Below are 26981 nucleotides of genomic sequence, written 5' to 3' on the forward strand. Positions count from 1 at the left end.
AAAAATAATTACCCTGGCATGGTGGGATGCGCCTGTAGTCCCAGCTATTTGGGAGGCTGAGGTGGGAGGATCACTTGAGCCCAAGAGTTTGAGACTGCAGTGAGTTATGATTACACCAGAACTCACTACAGCTTCCAACTCCTGCACTCCGGCCTGGTGACAGAGTATTATATAAAGAGTATTAAATAAATAAAATATTTGGTGCCTTGCCAGAAATGAAACTGTGATTGATAAAAACATGCTGGGGCCGGGCATGGTGGCTCACGCCTGTAATCCCAGCACTTCCGGAGGCCGAGGCGGGCGGATCACAAGGTCAAGAGATTGAAACCATCCTGGCCAACATGGTGAAACCCCGTCCCTACTAAAACTACAAAAATTAGCTGGGCGTGGTTTTGCATGCTTGTAATTCTAGCTACTCAGGAAGCTGAGGTAGGAAAATCACTTGTACCCGAGAGGTGGGGGTTGCAGTGAGCTGAGATCACACCTTTGCACTCCAACTTGGGCAACAAGAGCAAAACTCCATCTAAAAAAAAAAATGCTGAAACAAACAAACAGAAGTGGGAAAATACGGGAGGCCCAACTATTTTCTTGTTTACATATAATATTTCTACATATTTATTGCGTACATGTGGTATTTTGTTACATGCATGGAATGTATAATGATCAAGTCAGGGTACTTAGGGTATCCATCAGTTTGAGATCAATTTTTTTTTTTTAGACAGTCTTGCTCTGTCACCCAAGCTAGTGTGCAGTGGTGCAATCTTGGCTCATAAGCATTCATGAAGAAGAGTAAGGGAAAGATGTATTGAAGGTAGAACACATACCAAAGCACCAAGTACATGGAGTTGTCTAGAGAGCAGCAAGCATTATGGCTTAAGCACAGTTGGGGCCTGGTTGGCCAGAGATGGCATGGTAGCAGATGAAGCCAAGAGTTAGGCTGAGTATAGATTTGGCTAACATGTATGCCCTAAATATGTAATGAAACAAGAAAAATGACAATTTCTCTTTAAAAGAGAATAGACAACTTCATTTCTTTATCTGAGATTGCTCTGGTATGATGATAGTCTCTGGTTTTGGTGTTTCATTCATGATGAGCGCTTCAGGGCTTTTTATCTTTTCAAAGCTATAGCATTCAGTTTTGTCTTCAGAGGATACTGTTCTAGTGCTGACCAAATGAAAGCTTTCCTTTAATAAAGTATCAATCAGTAAGCCGAGGACATTTGTTCCGTTGGCCAATTTTCGGTTATCAGGTTTTATAGAAACATACCTAGGACACACAAAAAGAAGCTTAATTATAAAGCATCCCTTTAATAACTAGCAAAACTATACACATAAATTTGACTTACAACCTCAAAGGCATCATACCTTCTCAAGACAGATTTTTTTTTTTTTGAAATTTCATTTACAAATCCAAATCAGTAATTTCTTTTTTTTTTTTTTTTTTTTCTTTTTTTGACATGGAGTCTCAGTCTGTCACTCAGACTAGAGTGTAGTGGTATGATCTTGGCTCACAGCAACCTCCGCCTCCCAGGTTCAGGTGATTCTCCTGCCTCAGCCTCCTAAGCAGGTGGGATTACAGGCACACACGGCCATGCCCTGCTAATTTTTGTATTTTTATTAGAGATAGAGTTTCACCATGTTGGCCAGGCTGGTCTCAAACTCCTGACCTCAAGTGATCTACCCCCCTCAGCCTCCCAAAGTGCTGGGATTACACGCATGAGCCACCATGCCAGGCTGCCAAATCAGTAATCAGGTGCTGAAAATCGAGACCTTGCTGTGATTTTGAAAGTCATTTCAGTTCCATATTTAGAAGTAAACCAACACTCATCAATTTGAGAGATTATTTTCTAAACATTTGATCAAACATTAAATTGTCTTATATAACTATTTCCAATTTTGTTTTGAATTTGCTACTATTTAATTAGTTGATTGAATCAAATATTTCAATGAATGCTATGCACTTAAAATTTCCCCTCCAGATTTAATCTTATCAGTTAATAGCACTGACATTATGGATTTTCCTTTGTGACTTACTCCTATCAAATCTACCTTTTTTTTAAGTGAAAATTTGCAGATATGAAATGTCAAGATTTTATTGTCACTTTTTATGCAATAACTCTCCATTGTCAAAGACCACAACTTGGGGTCAAAAGCCTCTGGAGTGGAAAGAGCAAAATCTTCTATTCACTGAGGTGCTCCACAGAACAAATGCAGTACACAGAACCAATTCAAGAAAAATACACATGAGGAGGCAGAGCTTGCAGTGAGCTGAGATCATGCCACTGCACTCCAGCCTGGGCGACAGAACGAGACTCCGTCTCAAAAAAAAAAAAAAAAAAAAGGAAAAGAAAAATGCACATGAACTTTTCAGATTAGCTATCTGTTGGCTTTAATGATGTCAGCATAGGCTGGGCACGGTGCCTCATACCTGTAATCCCAGCATTTTGGAAGGCCGAGGTTGGGAGTTTGAGACCAGCCTGACCAACATGGTGAAACCCCAGCTCGACTGAAAATACAAAAAGTAGCCAGGGGTGGTGGTGCATGCCTGTAATCCCAGCTATTTGGGAGGCTGAGGCAGGAGAATCGCTTGAACCCCGGAGACGGAGGTTGTGGTGAGCCAAGATCACGCCATTGCACACCAGCTTGGGCAACAAGAGTGAAACTCCATCTCAATAATAATAATAATGATAATGTCAGCATAACATATCTGCATGGACACAGCTTTATGACTCCTTCCTTATCTGCCATCAAAGATGTTTTCATAAAACTCTTTGTGTCCTCCCACCATTAGTTTATGAGATGTGAAGAAAAAGCTAACTTAGATTAGTTCAGGCAGAAACCTAAACCATCTGTAGTTTTAAATGGATAAAATGATCCTTGGGGACATCCCTAACCTTCTTCTAATGATCACACTTTAAGTAGAGTGGTTTTTGTAGTTCACATTTAGAAACTCATTCTAAGCAAAGAAACCAATATTAATATCTAAGAATTACCAAACTACAATGCACATCTCAAAAAATGTTTATTATGTTTGATACAACAGATTCTCAATATTAGCAAATCATTCCACTTACCCCCAAGCCCCAGATCTTGACTGTATAGTCTAGAAATATTTGTCAAAGAGAAAAAATGTTACAGAACATCTCATAAAAGAATTAAGATACAAATAGTATATACAGATAGTAGATAGTAATAAAGCGGAATGTACTTGCAAGAAATCACCTAGCTAAAATACTTGGTTCCGTATGAGGACAAATTGAAAAATAAAAGATTTCAAGCACACAAAGAAAGGACAGAATAGAAGAAACCAAAGGAAAATAGAAAGTCAAAACTTATTTTTTAAATTTAAAAGCAACTACACTTTTCCATTTGAGCCAGTTCAAAAAGAAGTCAGATAAAGACTCTAGAATCCTATGACCAACTATAACTTGAGCTTGATAACACGAATGGCCATCTGAAAGATGCAAGCCAAGTATTTCTAGTACTATGACCTTGAGAGATAATAACTGAGCAACCTGCTAGATTAACCTTGAGTGGTAAATCATATTGATAGAACAAACTGAATAAGGTGAATGATACACCAGACAATTAGGCACCAATTAGGCTCACTTCTCCATTTTTCCAAACCAACCAAAAATATCTGAATAGACAGATTCAGAGCAGGGAGTGAGCAAAAAATAAAAATGATTGCTAATTAGGCAATTATATACTAAAAGTGGGCCTTTTAAGGCCAGAGTTTTCATCCCAATTACCAGAGATCCCCATAATGTCACTGTATTCAGATTGGCTATCTCTACTTTTAAATTGGCACTGTCTAAAAATTCACAAACATTTTTGGAATGAAAAAAATTTTGAGCTCCAAACAATTGAATACCATTTGGTGATGCAAGAAAATGCTAATTTTTAAAATAGCTTCTGATTTTGGAATTATGGAAGTCTAAATATGTCTTCTCACTTTAAAATGGAAAAAACTTTTGTGCTGTTTCTAAAACACAAACACTTAACATAAAAAGGGCACTGTGTACACACAGGAACATCCCAGTTTTAGTTTCTAATCATGTTTTTCAAGATAACAATTACTTTCTCCAAATGCATGGTTTTTAAAGAGTATTTCGTATTTCCAGGACATCTTTTGACCTAGTGTGTTTCTTTTTAAAAATCAATGACACTTTTTTCTCTAGGTTTCTGACTTTTTGAAGCATGATCCCCAAAGAGGTCATAATCACTCAAATTTTAAAAACCAAAAAATGTTTCATTTTTGTTAAAGTATCCCATAATGAAAATAAAGTTGTAGAGGTTTGAGATAAAGATAAGGTATTAGATTTTCTTCACAATCAGCCTATTAGCTTGACTGGCTCTCTTTTCCCAAAATGACATTTCAACCTCTTTGGAAGGACAGGAAGTTATAAAATGTAAATACTTAAGAACTGTCGTACTCGATTATACTACCTAGTATCCTCCAGTTGGTAAGCAAGACCAAGGGGTGTGTTGTTAAGACAGAGAGACACTGGTATCCTTCCTGTTGACTACTGCTAAAGTTAAGAAAATATCTTAAAATACGTCTACCTTTACCACAAAAAAAAAAAAAGTATATTTTAAATGCTATCAATAAAGAACACATGCAGGCTTTTCTTTTCCTCCTAAAAACTAAAGCCAGCTTTCACAGTTGGTAAAATAATGGTAGGACAGCATTAAGACATTTTACGGGGGGAAAAAATGTTTGTGACAGCAGAGTGGAAATCAGCATTAGGATCCAGCCAAGAACAACAGAGGGAGTAAGTGAAGAATTGACTCAGGAGCAACTATCCTTAACATACTGACAGCCTATCCCAATACTTTGAGTTAAGAGCCAAGGCTGTAACAGGATACCAAATTTGCCATGAGATATATCTGTCTTTAAGGGTGTTTAAAAATACAGTCAGCTGAGGCCGGGCGCGGTGGCTCAAGTCTGTAATCCCAGCACTTTGGGAGGCCGAGACGGGCGGATCACGAGGTCAGGAGATCGAGACCATCCTGGCTAACGCTGTGAAACCCTGTATGTACTAAAAAAATACAAAAAACTAGCCGGGCGAGGTGGCGGGCGCCTGTAGTCCCAGCTACTCCGGCGGCTCAGACAGGAGAATGGCGTAAACCCGGGAGGCGGAGCTTGCAGTGAGCTGAGATCTGGCCACTGCATTCCAGCCCGGGCAACAGAGCGAGACTCCGTCTCAAAAAAAAAAAAAAAAAAAAAGTACAGTCAGCTGAAGGAAAAACAGTAGCTGAATCATAAGAACTGAAAGAACAAATTATATAGTATGTAAGGAACTCAAGAGAAACCAGTGAGCGAGCCTTTACTTTATATAAACCACTGAAAGAATCTCTTAAAAATAAGGCAATTCTTTTGTAAGTCAAATTCATTAGCAATGGAACATAATCTATTAAATTATTTTCTCCTATGATTTGAATGTCCATAGTCTGTTTTTTTTTTTTGGGCAGTCTTCATTTATTCCTTTTGTCCCACCTAATAATAGCCCCTTTCACTCTAACAAGTATCCCAGTTTAGAAAGTAATTATTTGGTCATTCTACCCAACTCCACTGGTTACCCCAAAACATTATTTTGAATAATCATCTTTTCTAGGAGAAGTTACAGGCCTGAGGAACTTCAAGTATTTAGAGAAAACATCACAAACTGGTATACAAGAGAAACACTGCAAAGTACAAAATACTTGACTCCAGTTTGGTTATCAGTACTGCTGTCAGAACCACACTGGAAAACCAGGTCATGGTAAGAAGGTCTTTGTGGAGGCAGTGGAAGTAAGGTCATCTGAGGAGGGAAAGAGTTACTACTCCAGGTCGGCGCTGAAGGTTGTCCTGTAAACACTGTAATCCTCCCAGTTAGCATCTCAATTGTTTTGCTGCAAGAGCCAAACACCCTGAAAAAAGCTTGAGTGTTCCGGCTTAGGAAATGCATCTCCACAAGAGCAGGTCTTGGCTGTAGCAGGTATGGGTTTAAGAGATCAACCAGAGAACGAAGTTCATAGAAAAGAGCCTCTCTCTGAAGCCTAAGATAGTCTGAAAAGTCAGTAGGTAATAAAAGCTGGTGAGTTCTCAAAAAATCTAAGATGAAACTAAATAAAACACCATCTCTGTCTACAAAAATCTGGCCACCAACCATCTTGAATTCTTGGTCTCTGCCATCTAATATGCGTGCCAACCGAGAAGCAGGAAACTGCTTTATCGTAGAAAACCTTGTCGTGAATATCTTCCCTCCCACATTCAAAGTGACCAGTTCCTGACTACTCATTCTTCCCTCACTTCAAACTAGAGGTGACCATCAGCCACACTTAATGTTAACTTAACCTTAAATGTTGCTAGTTATACATGATTATACAACGGAGGAGAGGAAAGAATAACAAAAACCAGAGACTTAGATTCCCAGGAAACTACTGTAAGGTAAATAGCATATCCATGGCTGTGTTTGCAAATTTGAGTTGCCTGGGAACTTGCAGTATACAAAATGAAAAAGCAACAGATGAGGAACTAAATAGTTTTAAGGAAAACTGCCAATATATCTGAAGATAGACATCAAATAGATCCCTTTCCTGTCTTACATTTAAAAAATTCTCCATGAAAACCTGATAAATGTAAAACTATATAGATTTTTTTTTTTTTAATTGGAGGGAAAAAGCACTTCTCCCTCCCCATACCTGTCTAGCACACAGAGGCTAGACTTAAACGTTTTTCTTAATTTCTTATGATCTCCTTAGCAATTTAGTGGCTAAATCATGAATTACATGTTAGGAACGCGACAGCCATTACCTCGCCTGGCAAGCTCAATTTGACTATTCTCATAGCTAGAAAGAAATCATTTCTTCTGTGCTTTAAATTTAGTTGCCACCTTTTATCCTGTCCCCATTTTCATTACCTCCTCTCAACCAAATTAAAGGAAGACTGAGGTAAAGATCTCTATTTTCAGAAAGTCTATTCCACTTAATGGGCTTTCAAGGAGTATCTTACTCTATGGCAGAAATAAGGCAGACTAGAGAGCAGTTAAAAGGTTACTTCTGGCCAGGCGCGGTGGCTCAAGCCTGTAATCCCAGCACTTTGGGAGGCCGAGACGGGCGGATCACAAGGTCAGGAGATCGAGACTCACCCTGGCTAATACGGTGAAATCCCGTCTCTACTAAAGAATACAAAAAACTAGCCCGGCGACGAGGCGGGCGCCTGTAGTCCCAGCTACTTGGGAGGCGGAGGCAGGAGAATGGCGTAAACCCAGGAGGCGGAGCTTGCAGTGAGCTGAGATCCGGCCACCGCACTCCAGCCTGGGCGACAGAGCCAGACTCCGTCTCAAAAAAAAAAAAAAAAAGGTTATTTCTTTGTTATATGAATTCTAAACAAGGTGAGTTTTTTTATTCCATGAGAGGGTATCTTTATCTCCTGTGAGCAGACAGAACAGCATTAGTGTTCAGCTGGTTACTTTGTACTCTGTAATAGCTGACAGACTGTTTTATCTGTTGTCAAATTAGCAACTACACTAAACATTCTTTCTGTAAGCAAGTGGATTGGTTTGGTTGTACACTTGCCATCTTTGGAACAAAACAACACATAGCTGCCAGAAAAAAAGGCAGTCTTCCCATTTCCTGCTCTTACCATGTATTTCAGATAGATAGATAGATAGATATATGTATTTTTTTTTTTTTTTTTTTTTTTTTTTTTTGGTCGAGACTGGGTCTCGCTATGTTTACTAAGCTGGTTTCGAACTGGAACTCTCAGCCTCAAATAATCCTCCCACATCACTGTCCCAGAATGCTGAGATTATAGACATGAGCCACCATGCCCAGCCACCTGATCCTTTTTTTTAACGTATCTATGCTTTTGCTTGCATAGCCATGTAACATTTCTAGTTGATCATCTTTGGTGAAAACTACAAAAACAAAGGAGAAAAGGGCAGAATGAAAGCTCCACTCTCCTAAAAATGTAAACTTATCACAAGAAAATGCCAGGTTTTGTATGTACCATTCACATTTTGGTGATAATTAACTCTGTAGAAAATTTTGGAAATCTAACTCAGTACCCTCAGTTGTCTCCCACGCGTGCGTGTGTGGGAAATCTTCTACACTATCTTTCCTTTTTTAGAGCATGTTCACTGTCAAAAAGGTGCTTTAAGAGTAGTCTTTGGCTGGGCACAGTGGCTCACACCTGTAATCCCAGCACTTTGGGAGGCTGAGGCGGGCGGATCACGACGTCAGATCAAGACCATCCTGGCTAACAGGAAGGTCTTGAGAGACAGTGAAACCCTATCTCAACTAGAAAAACAAAAAATTAGCTGGGCGTGGTGGCACGTGCCTGTAGTCCCAGCTACTCAGGAGGCTAAGGCAGGAGAAACACTTGAACCTGGGAGATTGAGGCTGCAATGAGCCGAGATTGCACCACTGCACTCCAACCTGGGCAACAGAGCAAGACTCCATCTCAAAAAAAAAAAAAAAAAAAAAGTGGTCTTTACTGCATGCTTGATGAACAGTCACTATTATACTACCTACACCTCCATCAATACAATATTAGATCATATGATCTCTCACCTATTTTTATCACAGCATAAATACAACCAATATTTGGGGTGGATGCTTATTTCAAAAGCACTCTTTAAACAAAAAAGGGTTCAGGCCTATACTACTAAATTTCACTTTTATCTTTATGCTACCTAATTTGAACATGTATAGGAGATTATTTTTGGAAGGAATACTTTTGGAGGAAAATATGTGACTAGAATCGTTGACCAAATCTGAATTACCACTCTCTATTCTCTGACAATTTCTAACAAAAGAGAACTGCATACTTGAAACAGATTTTATAATAGTTTATATTTGCACACAAATTCTGCCGCATTGTTCAGTACCACCAACGTAAAATTCTTGAATCTTTCATTGAAAATGAAAAACCCATCTGTCACCTGTTCCCAGTAAAAAACTGATTGTTCTATAAAATCGACTGATTTAGTCAGATAGGAACTAAAGTTTGAAAGACAGTCTTTCCAAGTTGCCAGGTCATCAAATAATGACCATTCTAGGAACATGGTAGGACCAAAGAGAACGACAAGGCCAAGCAGAAGGACTAGCAAAAATAACTTATAAAAGCTCCAGGGAATCTTGTTAATGAATGTGCCAGTGTCTTGAGGCAAAGAAAGTTTATCCACATCAACTAGCTTTATGTCTTCCCATTGACTAGTATCAAAGTTCTTCATTAAGGGGCTTGCAGGCAAATTAGAGGGAGGTAAAGGAGTTTCCTTGATTACTTTGATTTTCTCCCTGAACTCCTGCATCTGTTGCAGAAATACAATGGGTTCTGACACATCTTTGAAAGCCTCAGCAATGTTAAAGGCCATCCGTTGCTCCTGCAAGATGGTGTTGAGTTTGTTGATCTCTGGATCATATGCTTGCATAACAGCAAGTTTCATGGTCTCAAAGTCAGACAGAATTTCATTCTTCTTTTGATCCAATGTGTGTTGTAACTTCTCAAAAAATTCCTTCACTTTATCTGAATCTTTAGTCAGTAACTGTAGGGATTTCCTCTTACTAGTTTCCAAGGTATCCAAGCGAGAAAGAGCATCTCCCCGACGCCAGGTCTCAAAGCTCTGGAAGAGGGACTCAAAGGCATCCCTTTCTTGAGCATAGGCATCTTCAATAGAACAGAAGACGTGCTTGGTGTGGTCCCCACGAGTAGCACAGATCCCACAAATCAGCTGCATATCAGTCAGGCAGAAAATGTTGAGAGGCTGTCCCAAGTGTCCTTTGCATACTGGCATTTTGGGAGAGATCTTGATCTTGTTATACTTTTCCACAATACCCTTCAGGGAGTAATTAACCTGCAGGCTATTAATTCCAGTAGCTGAAGTTTCCTTACGGCACGTAGGACACTTGAAAGGAGCTGGTCTCCACAAGGAATTCCGCACACTCCCCTCTAAGATCCCTTCTAAGCATTTTTTGCAGAAGTTGTGGGAGCAAGGCAAAACCCGTGGATCATCAAACAGACTACAACAAATAGGGCACGTGAGATCTTCTTCAAGCAGCTCCATCACATCCTACCAGAAAAAAAAAATTTATTTTACTCCAATAATCGTCACCACTAGGACTATGTAATAATTAGAAGAAACTGTCTTCACATTAAAATGATCATTCACTGAAATAACCAGCCAAACAAAGGAAGTGAGAATTAGTAAGGGAATGCACACCAAAGCAAATTTAATCCGCTGACACTAGAACATGCTCCTTTAATAGTAAGGCATCCTATACACAGGCCTTTGTGTGGGCTTTGCAACAACAGTCTTTGGATAAGACAGACTCAGGACTAGGACAACTGCAAGTTGAGCCAGCAGGACCCAAACAATTGTTTTAAAACAGAGCTGACTACTGACAAAAACAAGGCTATTCAGTGTCTAACAGAATGAGCTCTTTACTCTGGGCCCACAAATATAAAATGGTATGTTATATAAAAGAAAGTAGCACAGAAATATAAATCCAAACATGTACTCTTCATGCAGACTTGATTATGAATTGGCATATTTTTCTATTTCAAAGGCAAGATTACAATTTTTAAAATCACAGGTAAAAGCACAAGATAAGAGTTGCAATTCACTCTTCTAGGTAGGAGAACTAAATGAGGTTTTTTGTTGTTTTTAAACCACCAGAACAGTAATCGAAGCCATTTTGTATTATCTAGAATCATCAATTTTCACAATGTGGTGGGCAAAAACCTGGATGTCCCTCTTTCGGGGCATCTGTGAGATCAAAACTGTTTTCGTAATAACACTAAGATGTTACTTGCTTTTTGCACTGTCAACATTTGTACCAATGGTATAAAAGCAATGGTGTGTAGACACTGCTGAAGCCTTAGTAGGGATCGAGCAAAGCTGTAAGAAGCACTGAATTGTATTCATCATCACCACCCAAATTAGGGTTGGAGTACCGGTTTCATTTAAGAATGTTCTTGATGCAGCAGTAAAAATTATTCATTTTACTAAGTCTTGAGCCTGTGTACAGTTTTTAAATATATTGCGTGACAAAATAGGCAGTACACATATAGCACTTCTGCATACCAGCAGATGCTGTCTGGAGAAAAAGCACTTAAGTGATGAGCTGCAAGCTAAACCAGCTGCTTTTTTTCATGGAACACCATTTTTACTTTCTGAAAGAACAAATGATAAACTATGGCTATTCAGACTTAGCTACCTGACATCTTCTTGGAAAAAAAAATGAGCTTGTTACTTCAAAGAAAACAATTGACAGTATCTCTTGCTAACGAAAAGGCTGGGTTTTTATGTAAAAATTGGAATTCTGGAAAACATTTTATATTTATGAGCCTGACAGCTTTCCATTAATTAAAGACTTTTATGATGAGATGGGTAGTGATATTAATGAATGTGAGGATTTTTTGAGGGGAAAGGAATACTGTATAATGAAATGTGTCAATATTTGGAGATCTGCAAAACACAGTGAATATTATTTCAAGTCACTAACACATGTTATAAATCAGGCATGGGTAAAAGATTAATTTGAGGTTCACGAAAGACCAACAGGTTCATAAATACAATTTCAGATTCCATACTCCAACAAAGAAACTAGCACTTGCTGAGTTTTTGTATAGTATCAAAGAAGATTCAGGCTGGGAGCAGTGGCTCACGCCTATAATCCTAACACTTTGGGAGGCTGCAGAGAGTGGACTGCTTGACCTCACGAGTTCACGAGCAGTCTGAGAAACATGGTAAAACCCCACCTCTACAAACAAAAGACAAAAAAAAAAAGAAAATTAGCCTGCTGTGGTGGCATGTGTCTGTAGTCCCAGCTACTCAGGAGGCTGAGGTATGAGAATCCCTTGAGCCCAGGAGGCAGAAGCTGCAGTGAGCCGAGATGGCACCACTGCATTCCAGCCTGGGCAACAGAGTGAGACCTTGCCTCAGAAAAAAAAAAGAAAAAAAAAAAAGATTAACTTACCTGAAAAGGCTAAACAGTATTCCTTCCTTTACCAACTACGTATCTGTGTAAGCCTAGATTTTTGTGTACTTCCTTTTTTTAAGAGACGGGGGTGTCTCACTCTGTCACTCAAGCTGGAGTGCACTGGCACGATCATAGCTCACTGCAGCCTTGAATTACTGGGCTCAAGTGGGATCCTCCCAAGTAACTCAGACTTCAGGTGTGCACCACCATGTCTAGCTAATTTTTGTTTCAGTGAGTTTTTTTGTGTTTTGTTTTTTGTTTTGAGACGGAGTCTGACTCTTTCACCCAGGCTGGAGTGTAGTGGCGCTATCTCAGCTCACTGCAACCTCTGACTCCCGGGTTCAAGCAATTCTCCTGCCTCAGCCTCGCAATCAGCTGGGCCTATAGGCGCATACCACCACGCCCGAGTAATTTTTGTATTTTTATTAGAGACGGGGTTTCACCATGTTGGCCAGGCTGGTCTTGAACTCCTGACCTCAGGTGATCCATCCGCCTCGGCCTCCCAAAGTGCTGGGATTATAGGTGAGAGCTACCATGCCCGGCCATAGTTTTTTTTTAAACTACGTTGCCCAGGCAGGTCTAGAAATCCAGCCCTCAGGCAATCCTCCCATCTCCACCTACCGAAGTGCTGGGATTACAAGCATGTGCTACCACACCCAGCCTTCTTTGTATATTTCAACCAAAATAATTTATTGCAACAGGTTAAATACAGAAGCAAACAAAAGACTCCAGCTGTCTTCTATTAATAGCCATTCATTACAGGCCTATATTGCAATGCCATGCTTGTCTGTATTTTGTTTTGGAAAATTGTTATTTTCCTAAATTATTTGTTAACTTGTAATGGGTTTATCATTGTTATTTTAAATGAGTATTTTTTAAAAAGTTTTAACTTATAATAGAGTAAATATTGACAGTATAAAACATAAAAAATTTCTTGGGATTCTCAATTTTTTTTTTTTTTTGAGACAGCTCTTTTACCCAGGCTGGAGTGCAGTAGTGCAATCTGAGTCCCCTGCAACTTCTGCCTCTTGGACTCAAGCCATCCTCCTGCCTCAACCTCCGAGTAGCTGGGACTACAGGCATGCACCATCACACCCAGCTAATTTTTTTTCTTTGTAGTTTTTTTTGTAGAGACGAGGTCTCACCATATTGCCTAGGCTAGTCTCAAATTGCTGGGCTCAAGTGATCCTCCCACCTCAGCCTGCCAAAACACTGAAATTACAGGCCAAGATTCTCAGTTTTTAAGAGTGTAAAAGTGTCCTATGACCAAAATATGTGAGATCCCTGATGTAGGCCAATACCATTTCTCAATGCAGGTTTATTATTTTTCATTTTTGAGAGACAGGGTCTTGCTCTGTTGTCCAGGCTGGAGTACAGTGGCCTAATTATAGCTTACTACAGCCTCAAACTTGTGGGTTCAAGCAGTCCTCCTGCCTCAGCTTCCTAAGTAGCTAAGACTACAGGCATGCACCACCACACCTGGCTACTTTTTTTTGTAGAGACCAGGTCTCACTAGCTGGCCTCAAGCAATCCTCCTGCCTTGGCCTTGCAAACCACTGAGATCACAGGTGTGAGCCACTGCACCAGGCCACAGATTTATTTTAAACATACATTTATCTCTATAGTTAAAACACCAAGAGTACTATATATTTCTACACTGTTTACTCAGGGATATATACACATATCACATTATCACCAAAATAGTAGTAGGCCATCTATAATAAAAAGTGAAACTTTTTTAACAGTAACTTCAACAGCCATACATGACTGGACTATATCTAGAAGGTAAACAGTATTTAAAAGACAAGCTGAGCTTGCAGGGTTAATGTTTATTGCTTTTTTTTTTTTTTGAGACTAAGTCTTGCTCTTGTAACCCAGGCTAGAGTGCAAGCAATGGTGTGATCTCTGCTCACTGCAATCTCCGCCTCCTGGGTTCAAGCGATTCTCCTGCCTCAGCCTCCAGAGTAGCTGGGATTACAGGCACCTGCCACCACGCCCAGCTAATTTTTATATTTTTAGTAGGGACGGGGTTCCACCATGTTGGCCAGGCTGGTCTCAAACTCCTGACCTCAGGCGATCCACCTGCCTCCCAAAGTGCTGGGATTACAGGGGTGAGCCACTGCGCCTGGCCTTTTTTTTTTTTTTTTTTTTTTTTTTGAGACAGTCTCACTCTGTCTCCCAGGCTGGGGTGCGGTGGCGCAATCTCGGCTCACCGCAACCTCTGCCACCCAGATTCAAGCGATTCTCCCGCCTCAGCCTCCCAAGTAGCTGGGATTACAGGCACCTGCCACCACACCTGGCTAATTTTGTAGTATTTTTAGTAGACACGGGGTTTCACCATCTTGGACAGGCTGGTCTTGAACTCCTGACCTCAATGATCCACCTGCCTCCGCCTCCCAAAGTGCTGGGATTACAGGCACGAGCCACTGCGCTGGGCCCTAAGTTTTTATTTATTTATTTATTTATTTTGAGACAGTCTCATTGTCACCCAGACTGGAGTGCAGTGGCACAATCTCGGCTCACTGCCAACCTCTTGCCTCCTGGGTTCAAGCGATTCCCCTGCCTCAACCTCCTGAGTAGCTGGAAATTACAGGCGCCCACCACCACACCTGGCTAATTTTTATATTTTTTTACTGGAGACAGGGTTTCACCATGTTGCCCAGACTGGTCTCAAACTCCTGACTTCGAGTGATCCGCCCACCTCAGCTTCCCAGAGTGCTGGGATTACAGGTGTGAACCACCACGCCCAGCCAGTTTATGGCTTTATATTAGATTGTAAGATACATGTATTTATAATATATAACATAGGGAGAACTAAAGCAAAGATTATTCTGTCTCAAATTTAGTGTCATATTGCAAAAAAAAAAGTGTAACAGCTGATTTTTCTGAAAAATCCTTTGTGGTATGACAAATCATATAACCTTTGAAAAGCATTGGGAAGAGAATGGCTATAAAGACTAAACTTTGTCTTCGGAAAGAGGTCACCACGCAGCTGTAAGACACACAAACTTTCACAACAGTGAAGTCAAACTTTTGATGATCTGCCAACCCCAGTCCTGCTCCACACTTTTCACTTCCATTACTGTCATCTTTTGCCTAAGAATTCTACACAAAGGCCAGATTTTTGAGAAGGCAATAGAAACAGGAAAGTGGTAACGGCAACACTCAATAAAATAAACCTAATTTACTCATCTTTGCAATGTTAATACTTCAATGTTAATACCAGAGACTCCTATCCAAGCATATTAAATAAGAAGAAAACAAAGAACATACCAAGTGATTGGGTGGGATGAGGAGGAGAAAAAGGACACCGAAGGCAAAGAGAAACTATGAAGAAAATTGAGGATACGAAACAGGGGCCAAGAAGAATTTTCAGGCAAACAAATGTGACCAAAAGTGAAAAGGAAAATGTCACACACAGGAAAACTTAATAAAGTCATCCCAAGGTCATGATCAACTTACAGCTCTTAAAATGAACCAGAGGGGAAAAAAATACCTATTTGGAAAGTCTCTTTTCTAAAAAAATTCCATCAAAATTACAATAGATCCTCTTGTTTCCTTTTTAGTGATTTAACTTACAAATTTTGGTTTATAATTTAAAGATTCTTATTTTCATTCACTTTAAAATCTAAATATTTCTGGCCGGGCGCTGTGGCTTACACCTGTAATCCCAGCACTTTGGGAGGCCAAGGTGGGCAGATCACCTGAGATTGGGAGTTCGAAATCAGCCTGGCCCACATGGAGAAACCCCGTCTCTACTAAAAATACAAAATTACAGGCGTAGTGGTGCATGCCTGCAATCCCAGCTACTCAGGAGGCAGAGGCAGGAGAATCGCTTGAACCCGTGAGGCAGAGGTTGCCGTGAGCCGCAACTGCACAACAGCGAAACTCTGTCACAAAAAAAATTAAATTAAATTAAAAATCTAAATATTTCCTTTTCTCTTCTTCCTTTAGTTTTATGCCTTTTTTTTTTTTTTTTTTTTTTTTTTTTTTTTTTTTTTTTGGAGATGGAGTCTTGCACTGTTGCCCATGCTGGAGTGCAGTGGCGTGATCATAACTCACTGCAACCTCTGCCTCCCAGGTTCAAGTGATTCTCCTGCCTTAGACTCCCTGAGTAGCTAGGATTACAGGCACCTACAACCATGCCAAGCTAATTTTTGTATTTTTAGTAGAGACGGGGGTTTCGCCATGTTGGCCAGGCTGGTCTCGAACTCCTAACCTCAGGTGATCCACCCACCTCGGCCTCCCAAAGTGCTGGGATTACAGGTGTGAGCCAACACACCCTGCCTATGCCTTCTCTTTATACTCAAAACTTTCTCTAAGACAAAACTATGTGACCACTTCCACAAGTGACGAATACCTGATCCAAGAAACCTTGTTAGACATCTTTGTTGCCTCCAAAGTTTTAAAGGATAATATAAGTTAAAGATTTTAATCTCATAAATAAAAGGTACTCTTCACAGCAAATTAACTTACAGAATCTTAAAGTATGGCTAACACAAAATCTGAAATAATCCACCCAGCTTACTCCTTTGACATGAACTAAAAAAGCATACATCCCCTCCACCTCTTTTTCAGGGTTTTTTTTTTTTTCTTTTCTTTTGAGAGGGAGTCTTGCTCTTGTCGACCAGGCTGGAGTGCAATAGCGCCATCTCGGCTTACGGCAACGTCTGCCTCCTGGGTTCAAGCGATTCTCCTGCCTCAGCCTCCTGAGTAGCTGGGATTACAGGTGCCTGCCACCACACCTGGCTAATTTTTGTATTTTTAGTAGAGATAGGGTTTCACCACGCTGGTCAGGCTGGTCTCGAACTCCTGACCTCAGGTGATCCGCCCTCCTAGGCCTCCCAAAGTGCTGGGATTACATGCATAAGCCACCGCACCTGGCTTTTTTTTTTTTTTTTTTTTTTCAAGACAGGGTCTCAGTCTGTCGCCCAGACTGGAGTGCAGTGGCGCCATCTTGGCTCACTGGCAACCTCCCCACCAGCAACCTCCGCCTCCTAGGCTCAAGCGATTCTCTTGCCTCAGCCTCCCGTGTAGCTCAGATTACAGGCATGTGCCACTACCACCTGGCTAATTTTTGTGTTTTTAGTAGAGACGGGGTTTCGTTATGTTGGCCAGGCTGGTCTTGAACTCCTGACCTCAAATGATCCACCCACCTCAGCCTCCTAAAGTACTGTGATTACAGGCATGAGCCAACGCGCCCTGTCTGTTTTGTTGTTTTGAGAGAGTATCACTCTGTTGCCCAGGCTGGAATGCAGTGGCCCTAACACAGCTCACTGTAGCTTTGACCTCCCCAGGCTCAGGTGAGCCTCCCACCTCATGATACTACAGGCACATGCTACCATTTCCAGTTAATTTTTGTACTTTTTTTTTTTTTTTTTTTTTGTATAGATGATGTTTTGGCATGTTGCCCAGGCTGGCCTCAAACTCCTGAGCGCAAGCGATCTGGACTCAGCCTCCCAAAGTGCTGATTATATGGGCATAAGCCACTGCACCTGGCCTCAAGCTAGTTTTTTCCCCAATATAGAAGTCAAAAAACTTGATGTAAACAAAATTAATATTCACTGTTCAAATTTCAACTTTAAGTAAAGTCAGATTAAGCACATAAAGGCAAACAAGTTTTCCAAAATTCATTTCTTCCTTTGAATGTTTCTGAATACTTAGAAAAGTCTCAAATTTTGAAGCACAAATACTTTTCCCACTAATTAAAAACTTCCCAAATGTTTTACACCAACAGTTTTAAAAGCTGACAACTTTTTAAAGTTTCACTTTTTAAAGTTTCCAGAGAGGTGGTAGTAGACACTAGTTGAGGGAAAAAAGTCAACCTTGTTCTCCTGCCATATTGATATTTTCTAATATACTTTTAAATTTACATACAATGAAATTCACTTTTTGATTTAGTTTTATTTTTTTTTTTTTTTTTTTTTTTTTTTTTTTTTTTTTTTTTTTTTTTTTTTTTTTTGAGGCGGAGTCTCGCTCTGTCGCCCGGACTGGAGTGCAGTGGCCAGATCTCAGCTCACTGCAAGCTCCGCCTCCCGGGTTTCCGCCATTCTCCTGCCTCAGCCTCCCGAGTAGCTGGGACTACAGGCGCCCGCCACCTCGCCCGGCTAGTTTTTGTATTTTTAGTAGAGACGGGGTTTCACCGTGTTAGCCAGGATGGTCTCGATCTCCTGACCTCGTAATCCGCCCGTCTCGGCCTCCCAAAGTGCTGGGATTACAGGCTTGAGCCACCGCGCCCGGCCAATTTAGTTTTATTTTTAACAAAGTTGCATACCACCACTACAGATTTATTTTTTTTGAACAAATTGTCAAGCTATCCACAAACAAGGATTATAAAAAGTGCTTTATCAATCCTACCTCAATTAGTATTTGGCAACAACAGCTTCTATAAATGAAAACCATTAACACAATCACTAAAATAATAAAAATGGAAAAGCTAATACTTACAAAGTTAAGGTGTGATAATATAGTAGAGTTAATATATATGTATTGGACTTCTTCCTTCTAGAAATTCTTTCAAGGGATCAACCTAAAATGATTATACTGCAAAAGGTACTCATTCATTTACTCTGAAACAAAAGTTAATTTTCTCCTTATAAAATCTATTAGTAAAAGAAACTTTCCTATTGAGGTCTTTAAATTCTACTGGCTGTTAGCAATATAATAGAGTTGTTCAAAATATTACCCTTTTTTTTTTCATATCCCACTAGGAAACAAAAAGAAAAGCCAATAAATATATTATGCTTTTATCTTAAGGATTTAACCCAAATTTCCATCCTGCTTTGAGGCATCTTTGAATGCAAGAATTTCAAAAAGTACCTATCTATCAGGTGGCTAGACAGCAAACATTGAAACTCACTTCACAGACATTAAATTATGCTAAGCTTTACTGAACTGAGAGTCACAAATGTTACTTTGAAATAATTCCTATAATAAAATGGCTCATTAAAAAAAAATCATTTCCTCTGAGCACACTAATCTTATCTTCAAATAGTGTACTATATTCTCCCATCTCAGCCTCCAGAGTAGCTGGGACTACAGTCATGAGCCACTGCACCTTACTATTTATCAGTATGAGATCCATTAGGCCAGGTGCATTGGCTCATGCGTGTAATCCCAGCACTTTGGAAGGCTGAGCTGGGTGGATCATGAGATCAGGAGTTCAAGACCAGCCTGGCCAAGATGGTGAAACCCTGTCTCTACTAAAAATACAAAAATTAGCTGGGCGCGGTGGCAGGCGCCTGTAATCCCAGCTACTCGGGAGGCTGAGGCAGGAGAACCACTTGAACCCAGGTGGCAGATGTTGCAGTGAGCCAAGATTGTACCACTGCATTCCAGCCTAGACGACAGAGTGAGACTCCATCTCAAAAAAAACAAAAAAAGGAGAGAGAGATCCATTAATAAATGTTTTCTTGAAACTAAGTAAGGGTCTAATTAACAACTATTAAAATCTAGGTAGAGGATATAAGAATACTTACTGTAATATTCTTCTGAGTTTTCTGTTTGAACATTTTCACAATAAAATGGATGGAAAAACTAAAGAGCCAATTATAAGAAAACCATATTGAGTTTAAAAAGTAAAACTTTGAAAAGAGCTAAATATAAGCCTCATAAGAAGTTTAATCTGCTGTAGTATGGTTTTGGTTTTTGTTTTTAGACAGTCTTGCTCTGTCACCCAGGCTGGAGTGCAGTGGTGTGATCTCATCTCACTGCAGCCTCCACTTCCTGGGTTCAAGCGATTCTCCTGCCTCATCCTCCCGAGTAGCTGAGATTACAGGTGCCTGCCACCACGTCAGGCTCATTTTTATGTTTTTAGTAGAGACAGGGTTTCACTATGTTGGCCAGGCTGGCCTCAAACTCCTGGCCTCAAGTATCTTCCTGCCTTGGCCTCCCAAAAGTGCTGGGATTACAGGCATGAGTCATCATGACCAGCCTATGGTTTCATCTTTCATAAAATTTTTTTTTAAATGTATTACTGGAAATCTCTGAATCCAGACCTATGAGGAGACTGACATACTTGTCTGGCTCTCAGTCTGTAACCTCTGACAAACGACTTATACATACTAGTTTCTCTCCTCATTTGTATACCTATTTTAAAAGGTATATGAAAATTATTTATAAAGTTTTTATTTTAAATACTCTATATCAATGTGTCATTACTCTTCATTCTTTTAGAGACTGTCCCGGTGACTTATATGATCAAAATAGGACAAAGTAAGATACAGAGATCAGGTTTCAGATATAATCTCTAAAAATGAAAATTAATATATTACATATAGCACCTCTGTGATGTATATGATCAACACAGGACAAAGTAAGAAACATCAGGTTTCAGATACCTCTAAATATGAAAATTAATACATTACACATAGTATCTAAAGTAATTATGTGGCTTTTGCAAACAATATAAAAGTTACCTATGTGTCCATATAAGACAGGAAGTAACCAACCTTTTCTGGCATTATCCTAGAATGAACAGTAGTTAAAATTTCCAAGATATTTCTAGCAGGGACCCTGACAAGGCAAAACAGAGCTAGTACAGAAGGTTCACTAGGCTTGGAAAGTTCACCTACTCAGAAAGTTCACAAAGGGTTGTCAGACTAAGATGAAATTCTCAAAAATATAAACCAGGCCATTCATTACCTCGCTAGTTCAGAGCACTAAGAAAAACTTTTTCCTTTTCCTTCATTCTCTTCTCTGTACCACAGTTTAGCCTTGACTCTTTCCTGCTTGCTTTTTTTTTTTTGAGACAGAGTTTTTGCTCTTGTCGCCCAAGTTGGAATGCAATGGTGTGATCTTGGCTCACTGCAACCTCTGCCTCCTGGGTTCAAGCGATTCTCCTGCCTCCGCCTCCCAATTAGCAAGGATTACAGGCACTTGCCACCATGCCCAGCTAATTCTTTGTATTTTTAGTAGAGATAGGGTTTTACCATTTTGGCCAGGGTGGTCTCGAGCTCCTGACCTCAGGTGATCTGCCCGCCTCAGCCTCCCACAGTGCTGCGATTATGGGCCTGAGTCACTGGACCCGGCCAGGTGCTGTTATTCTAGGAGGTATGATAAATACCTTATAAAAGTCACATAAAAATAAGTTTCAGAGATCTGCTCATGTCTATAGTTAACACTGCTGTACTGTACACTCAGAAATTTGTGCATAGGATAGGTCTCATGTTAAATGTTCTTACCGCAATTAAAACCATAAAATATTGACACCATACTGAAATCGAAGTTATCCATGCAACTAGCTTTTGTGTCTTCTTAAATTATAAAAGCAACTTCTTTTTATTATAGAAAATTCAGAAAATACAGAGAAAAAGCCACCCATAATCACATCAGCAAGAAATCACCACTACTATTATTTTGGTGTCTTTATTCCAATCCCATGTGTCTGTGCATGTGCACACATTTTAACAAAACTGGTAGCATAATACAATTTTGTATCTTGTCCCCTTATTTTATTACATGCCTTTTCCCTATCATTATATATTCTAGAAAAACATGACAGTCCATGTTGTGGATATGCTTTCTTATTGCTTATTTATGGGTTTGTTCTTCTTGTGTTGTTTTGTTTGTGGGTTTATTTTTTGGGTATTGTAACATTTAGATAAACACCTTACAGAGAAAAGTCTTGCTCCACAGCTCTTATTATTTCCTAAGACAATTCCTTTAAATGTACTTCTGGGTCAAACAATAAGGCCTTTTTTTTTCTTTTTTTGGAGATGGAGTCTCGCTCTGTCGCCAGACTGGAGTGCAGTGGTGCGATCTCGGCTCACTGCAAGCTGTGCCTCCCAGGTTCATGCCATTCTCCTGCCTCAGCCTCCCAAATAGCTGGGACTATAGGCGCCTGCCACCACGCCCGGCTAATTTTTTTTTTTTATTTTTTAGTAGAGATGAGGTTTCACCATGTTAGCCAGGATGGTCTTGATCTCCTGACCTCATGATCTGCCCGCCTCGGCCTCCCAAAGTGCTGGGATTACAGGCGTGAGCCACCGCATCCGGCCACAGTAAGGACATTTTTAAGGCTCTTGAAAAGATGACTAGGTTTCTCTCTAGAAAGGGTTTATATCACTTTATGAACTCTAACCAATGATGTATTAGAGTGGTCCACCCCTCGATGCAGTTCCTAACCTTACAAGAAAACCTTACTTTTATAGGACTTAGTAAAAAACCAAGAATAAGACACACTTGTTACCATACCTACTCGAGTTTAAAATATAAAAGTTTAAGGCAGTTAACACTAGTCTGCATCTGTGTCTTACCTATATATACATATATATAGGCAAGACACCCATAAATTTAAAATTTATGGGGTAGGAATAGAAATACTGGGCTTAAAAGCATCTTAGAAATCATCAAAACACCTAACTTTAGGAGTCAAAAAAACTAAGACACCCCCAGCACTCAAAAAATGGAGACTTATCAGTTGTACACAGCAAACTAGGCATCATAGAGCCTGAGTTTTCTAATTCTTAGACCTTAGCACTATATCTAGAAAGTGACTCAAGAACTCAGTATTCTTATTCATAAAATGAAGAGGTTTAATCATAAGTTCTCTAAAATCCCTTCTAAAATTTTGCAGTTTTTACTAACTAGGTTTAACAGGCTCTCCAGTGAAGGGGAAAGCACAAAACCTGCTTTTGAGTACCTGTGTTCAAGAACCAGTTTTATCCTTCATAAAATTAGGATTTTTATATCTGGGAATGGTGCCACACACTTGTAGTCCCAGCTACTCCGAAGGCTGAAGCAGGAGGATCACTTAAGCCCAGTTCAAGACACAGTTGAGAATCCCATGTCTTGGAAAAAAATTAAAAAACGAATTTTATAGTATTTACTTCATAATGAAATGGCTCCATTGTCTGGGGGATACACCCGTGGTTGTCTCGAGCCAAGAAAGAATTCAGGACATGGACACACACGAGTGGGTTTAGGAGCGGAAAGTTTAACAGAGAAACGTTCCTCATGCTGAGAAAGGTCACCCAAGAGAGGGTCTCTGGGTTTGAGGTGAAACGCAATCGATTTTGTACAGAGCAAGGAGGTGGTGATTTACAGAGCCCAGGGGATTGGTTTGACCAGGTGTACCATTTACATAGCCCGGCTAAAGACTGACCCTCCCACCCTAATTTTTTGTTATGCAAATGTGGCTTCTATCTGGGGCCACCATGACACCTGCACCTGTGGTTTTACCTAGTGATCGCCAAGACGCCCACATAGGGTGACAAGGAAAAGGAAGCAAGAAACCCCATACTGAATGTACCTGGCTTCCAGATATAGCTGGCAACATTTACATACAAAAGCTTCTAGCCTGCATATTTCTGCTTGCAGCTTGACTTTTCAGGCTGCTTTCTGTTAGAAAATAAATGGTTTGGGGGCTTTTTTTTTTTTGGTAACCAGAGTCTTACTCTGTTGCCCAGTCTAAGAGTGCAGTGGCGCGATCTCGCCTTACTGCAACCTCTGCCTCCTGGGTTCAAGCGGTGGTTCTGCCTCAGCCTCCCAAGTAGCTGGGATTACAGGTGTGCACACCCCCACACCCAGCTAATTTTTGTATTTTTAGTAGAGATGGGATTTCCCCATATTGGCCAGGCTAGTCTTGAACTCCTGACCTCAACTTCCCAAAGTCACCGGCCAGGAGCTGCTTTTTATTAAAGGAAAATTCCACCGAGGACTCTTTTACCCTTTCTAGCTGCCTAAAAATAATTTTTCAATAACTCCTGTATTACAGTAATGTGTGAGAATTCCATAAACTACAAAACTATACAAACTTAAGGTTTAATTACATATATGCAAACTCTACACATTTAAGGTGTTATTGTGGAGCACCAGTGTATCAAGCAAGAAAAGGTTCTAAACTTGAACTGTGATTTCAAGGCAAAGCAAAACACGTATTACATAGGGTATCAGGTACAAAGCAGTGTCATGAAAATGAGCATATCTGAACAAAAGCTGTGGCAGAATTAAGGCCAGATAACCTATCATAAATGTATAGAATGAACAGAACAGCCCGGTGTTAGGCAAGGACTTCCCAGGGAGGTTTAGTAAGCCAGCTGGTAGAAAGGAAAAAAAAAATGTATTTTTAGGGAAGGATAGGGAAGCTCCCATTGTGCAAGAAGGAAGTATAGTCAGTTAACAGCTCCATCAAGTTCTACTAGAAGGAGTGCCTATATAAATAAAATTCTGCTTTAAAAATGCCTATTATATAAAGGTCTCTAGAAAACTCAAGCCCTGTTCTAAAAGCCCTAGCAGCCTGACAATTCCCTAAGCATAGGAGAAGGGGAAAAAAACTAGGAAAAAAGTGTGGAAGCTCTTTTCTTCTTTTGCAATATAAATGTTTGGATATATTTAAGATAAATACCACATAAATAGATGCTAAACGTGGATTCTATTTTTCTAAGTTTTAACAAAATATGAAAAGAACAAAGACCACCAATGAAAAGTGGATGGGAACATACGTATTCTACACACAGTTCCATTTTGGAAGGTTCTGGGGCCTATTGAAATTGGGTGTTTAAAAAAAAAAGGGATAACATAGGAAAATTATTGTAGTATTTTACCTCTGTCTCCTATAAGCTGATGTATTTGGCAGGGTTACTATTTCCCAGGGCAAAGCAGGTCTTTTTTTTCACGTTTTGACTAACGAACTACAGGCTACTGCAAAGAGAGAAGAAAAAGAGCAGTATTAACGCATTTATTTGCACAGGACCCCAATCTTGACCCTCAATTTTTTCAATGGTCCCCAAAAATAAAGCCAGGCTGTTTAGACCTGGTGAAACGCCAGGAACCTGGAGCTCTTTGTATTAAAGCAGCTTCTCGGTTAGGGCGCCCTCCCCCGGCGCCATGCAACCTCTCCAGGTCAGCGCCAGACGCTGGCGGCGCGCTCTAACCTACGGCCCACACCCGTCTTTTCTTTTCTAGGGAATGTGGAGACGCTGGTAGCAGGGCCGGAAAGGCTCCAGGCAGAGCAGGTTTTCTGGACCACAGACACACTGCCCCGGCGCCCACCGCAAGCCGCTCCTCCCCACGCCCGTGACAGTGCCCTGCTGGTTTCCGCCGCGCTGCCGGGACTGGAGCTCAGACGGCCTTCGCCAGCCCCCCCCCCCCCCCCCCACGCAGTTCCCTGCTGACCTGGGCAAGTCCCCACCCTCGCTGCAGGTTCGAGGACCACCCCGCTTTCCCGAGAGGAGCCGGGCGGCGGGTACTTATCTCCGACCTCCGGCGAGTGGGAGAGGCAGCGCGACCGCCTGTCCTCCAGCCGTGGGGACCGTATGGTACGCGCCAGGCACAGCCGCAAAATGGACTCGCGTCTCCGGCGAACCCCGCCCCCTCCCTTTCCCTCCTCCCCCTTCCCCTCCCCTCCCTTTTCCCCTCCCCTCCCCTTCTCCCCTTACCCCTCCCCTTCCCCCCTTCTCCTCCCCTTCCCCCCCCCTTCCCCCCTTCTCCTCCCCTTCCCCCCTTCTCCTCCCCTTCCCCGTCGCCCGCCTCCCCTGTCCCCTCCCCCACCCTTTCGCCTTCCCCCTTCCCCGTCGCCCGCCTCCGCCTGCACCTCGGCCCCGCCTTCCCGGCCCGCTTCGCTCTGTCCAGCCTTCCCCGCCGCGCCTAGCCCCAGCGGAGGGAGCCGGGAGGTGAGACCGCGCTCCTTCCGGCGTCTCCAACCGCCGCCGGCTCCCGCCGTCCACCCGCGCGGGCCGCCTGGGACGGGGAGGGCCGGGCTGCGGGCTTTTCTCCCTTCCAGAGGCCTGCGCGCGCCCGAAACCCTCCTGCAGGGGCTGGGCCGCGGCTCCGGGAAGTGGACGCTGTTCGCCCAGACGGTGGGCTCTACTGAAGCGGCGCCGTCCCGGGTGGGGCCGCCCGGGAAGAAAGTCTCCCAGTTAAGCTGCCGTGCAATTAAGATGGTTGGGTTTGGATTGTTGTACTTTTTTTTTTGTTCGTTGCATTTTTAGGAACAAAAAAAAAAGCCCAACCCTTCACACCACTTCATCCGCATCTCAAGACCAGAAGCCGACCCCAGCGGCTCGGAGAAATGGAGCCCGCACCCCCCAAGGGGGAGGGTGGGACGGGCACCTCCGCACTGCGCGGCCTGCGGAGTCACCGATTCGCGTTGGGAGCGCGCCAGGGTTCTAGCCGGGGGCTCAGGGCAAGGCGCAACCAGAAGAGGGTTCAGTGTCCCCCATCACCCCCACCCCCAACCGTGACCTTCTTTCTTTGAGGGCTTTAGGTTGGACACCAGAGACCCAATTCTGTTTAAAATTCTCTTTTAAGAAAAGGAACGCCTGTTTTTGCCTTTAGGGGAAAGGATGAACTTTCAAATTGACTTTAAATTATCCACCACGAGCAGTTACTCAGTCGCTAACCTGACTATTCTGACGTCCGCCTCGCATTTGAGGACCTTGCCCAATAGCAAACGTATGCACTTAACTATGAACATGTGGAGGATGCAAACATGGATGATGAAGGAATGGCTCCTCCAAAATGTACAATCTTGGGGGAAGTGAGGCGAGTACAGAATCTCAGAACATGCTGCAGGATTGAGTTTGATCCCAGTTGAGGAAGTTTGGGTTTGGGGAGGAAATAGGTTATTTTGGAGAAATTGTATTCAAGATCTACCATATATAGCAGTTCAGCTTCTTGACTAATAATGCTTAGCCCAACCCCCATAAAAAGCCCCTGGCCACATCCGTCTCCTGAGATTCCCACTTCTCTGTGTGCATCTCCCTTCCTGCTGTAAGAAACCTAACTTTGCCTATGTAGAACACTTCTTTTAATTTCCGTCATTCAGTCTCTTAAGAACACTATGTAATAGAAATTATGATCTTCATCCTATATAGATGAGAAAACGGGTGAAGTGACTTTTCCAAGGTAAAAAAAAAAACAAGAGGCAGAGCTGAGGCTAAAGGCAGATTCCAGATATGGGTTCTTTCTACAGCACCATAACTGTCAGTGACAAAACTGCACCCCAGTTGCTTACTTAAATTTAGTGTTTTTAGGCCAGGAGCGGTGGCTCACACCTGTAATCCCAGCAC

General features: G+C 41.5%; 2 protein-coding genes across 3 annotated transcripts; both read right to left on the reverse strand.

Moving 5' to 3' along the window:
• Positions 1-555: 555 nt before the first annotated feature.
• Positions 556-7151, reverse strand: KCNRG (potassium channel regulator). The gene is made up of 2 exons (XM_010363821.2): positions 5707-7151; positions 556-1267 (listed from the first exon to the last, which is right to left on the reverse strand). The coding sequence occupies exons 1-2, from the start codon at positions 6282-6284 to the stop codon at positions 1027-1029; spliced, it is 819 nt and encodes a 272-aa protein (XP_010362123.1). The 5' UTR covers positions 6285-7151; the 3' UTR covers positions 556-1026.
• A 1669-nt stretch (positions 7152-8820) lies between these two features.
• Positions 8821-25329, reverse strand: TRIM13 (tripartite motif containing 13). 2 transcript variants are annotated; one of them, XM_010363822.2, is made up of 3 exons: positions 25087-25329; positions 24516-24612; positions 8821-10058 (listed from the first exon to the last, which is right to left on the reverse strand). In XM_010363822.2, the coding sequence occupies exon 3, from the start codon at positions 10050-10052 to the stop codon at positions 8829-8831; it is 1224 nt and encodes a 407-aa protein (XP_010362124.1). In that variant the 5' UTR covers positions 10053-10058; positions 24516-24612; positions 25087-25329; the 3' UTR covers positions 8821-8828. The 2 variants fall into 2 exon arrangements, with proteins under 2 accessions (XP_010362124.1, XP_010362125.1); XM_010363823.2 differs by having other exon boundaries at positions 25172-25324.
• Positions 25330-26981: the final 1652 nt, after the last annotated feature.

This window comes from Rhinopithecus roxellana, chromosome 18, assembly GCF_007565055.1.
Source record: "Rhinopithecus roxellana isolate Shanxi Qingling chromosome 18, ASM756505v1, whole genome shotgun sequence".
Classification (NCBI taxonomy): domain Eukaryota; kingdom Metazoa; phylum Chordata; class Mammalia; order Primates; family Cercopithecidae; genus Rhinopithecus; species Rhinopithecus roxellana.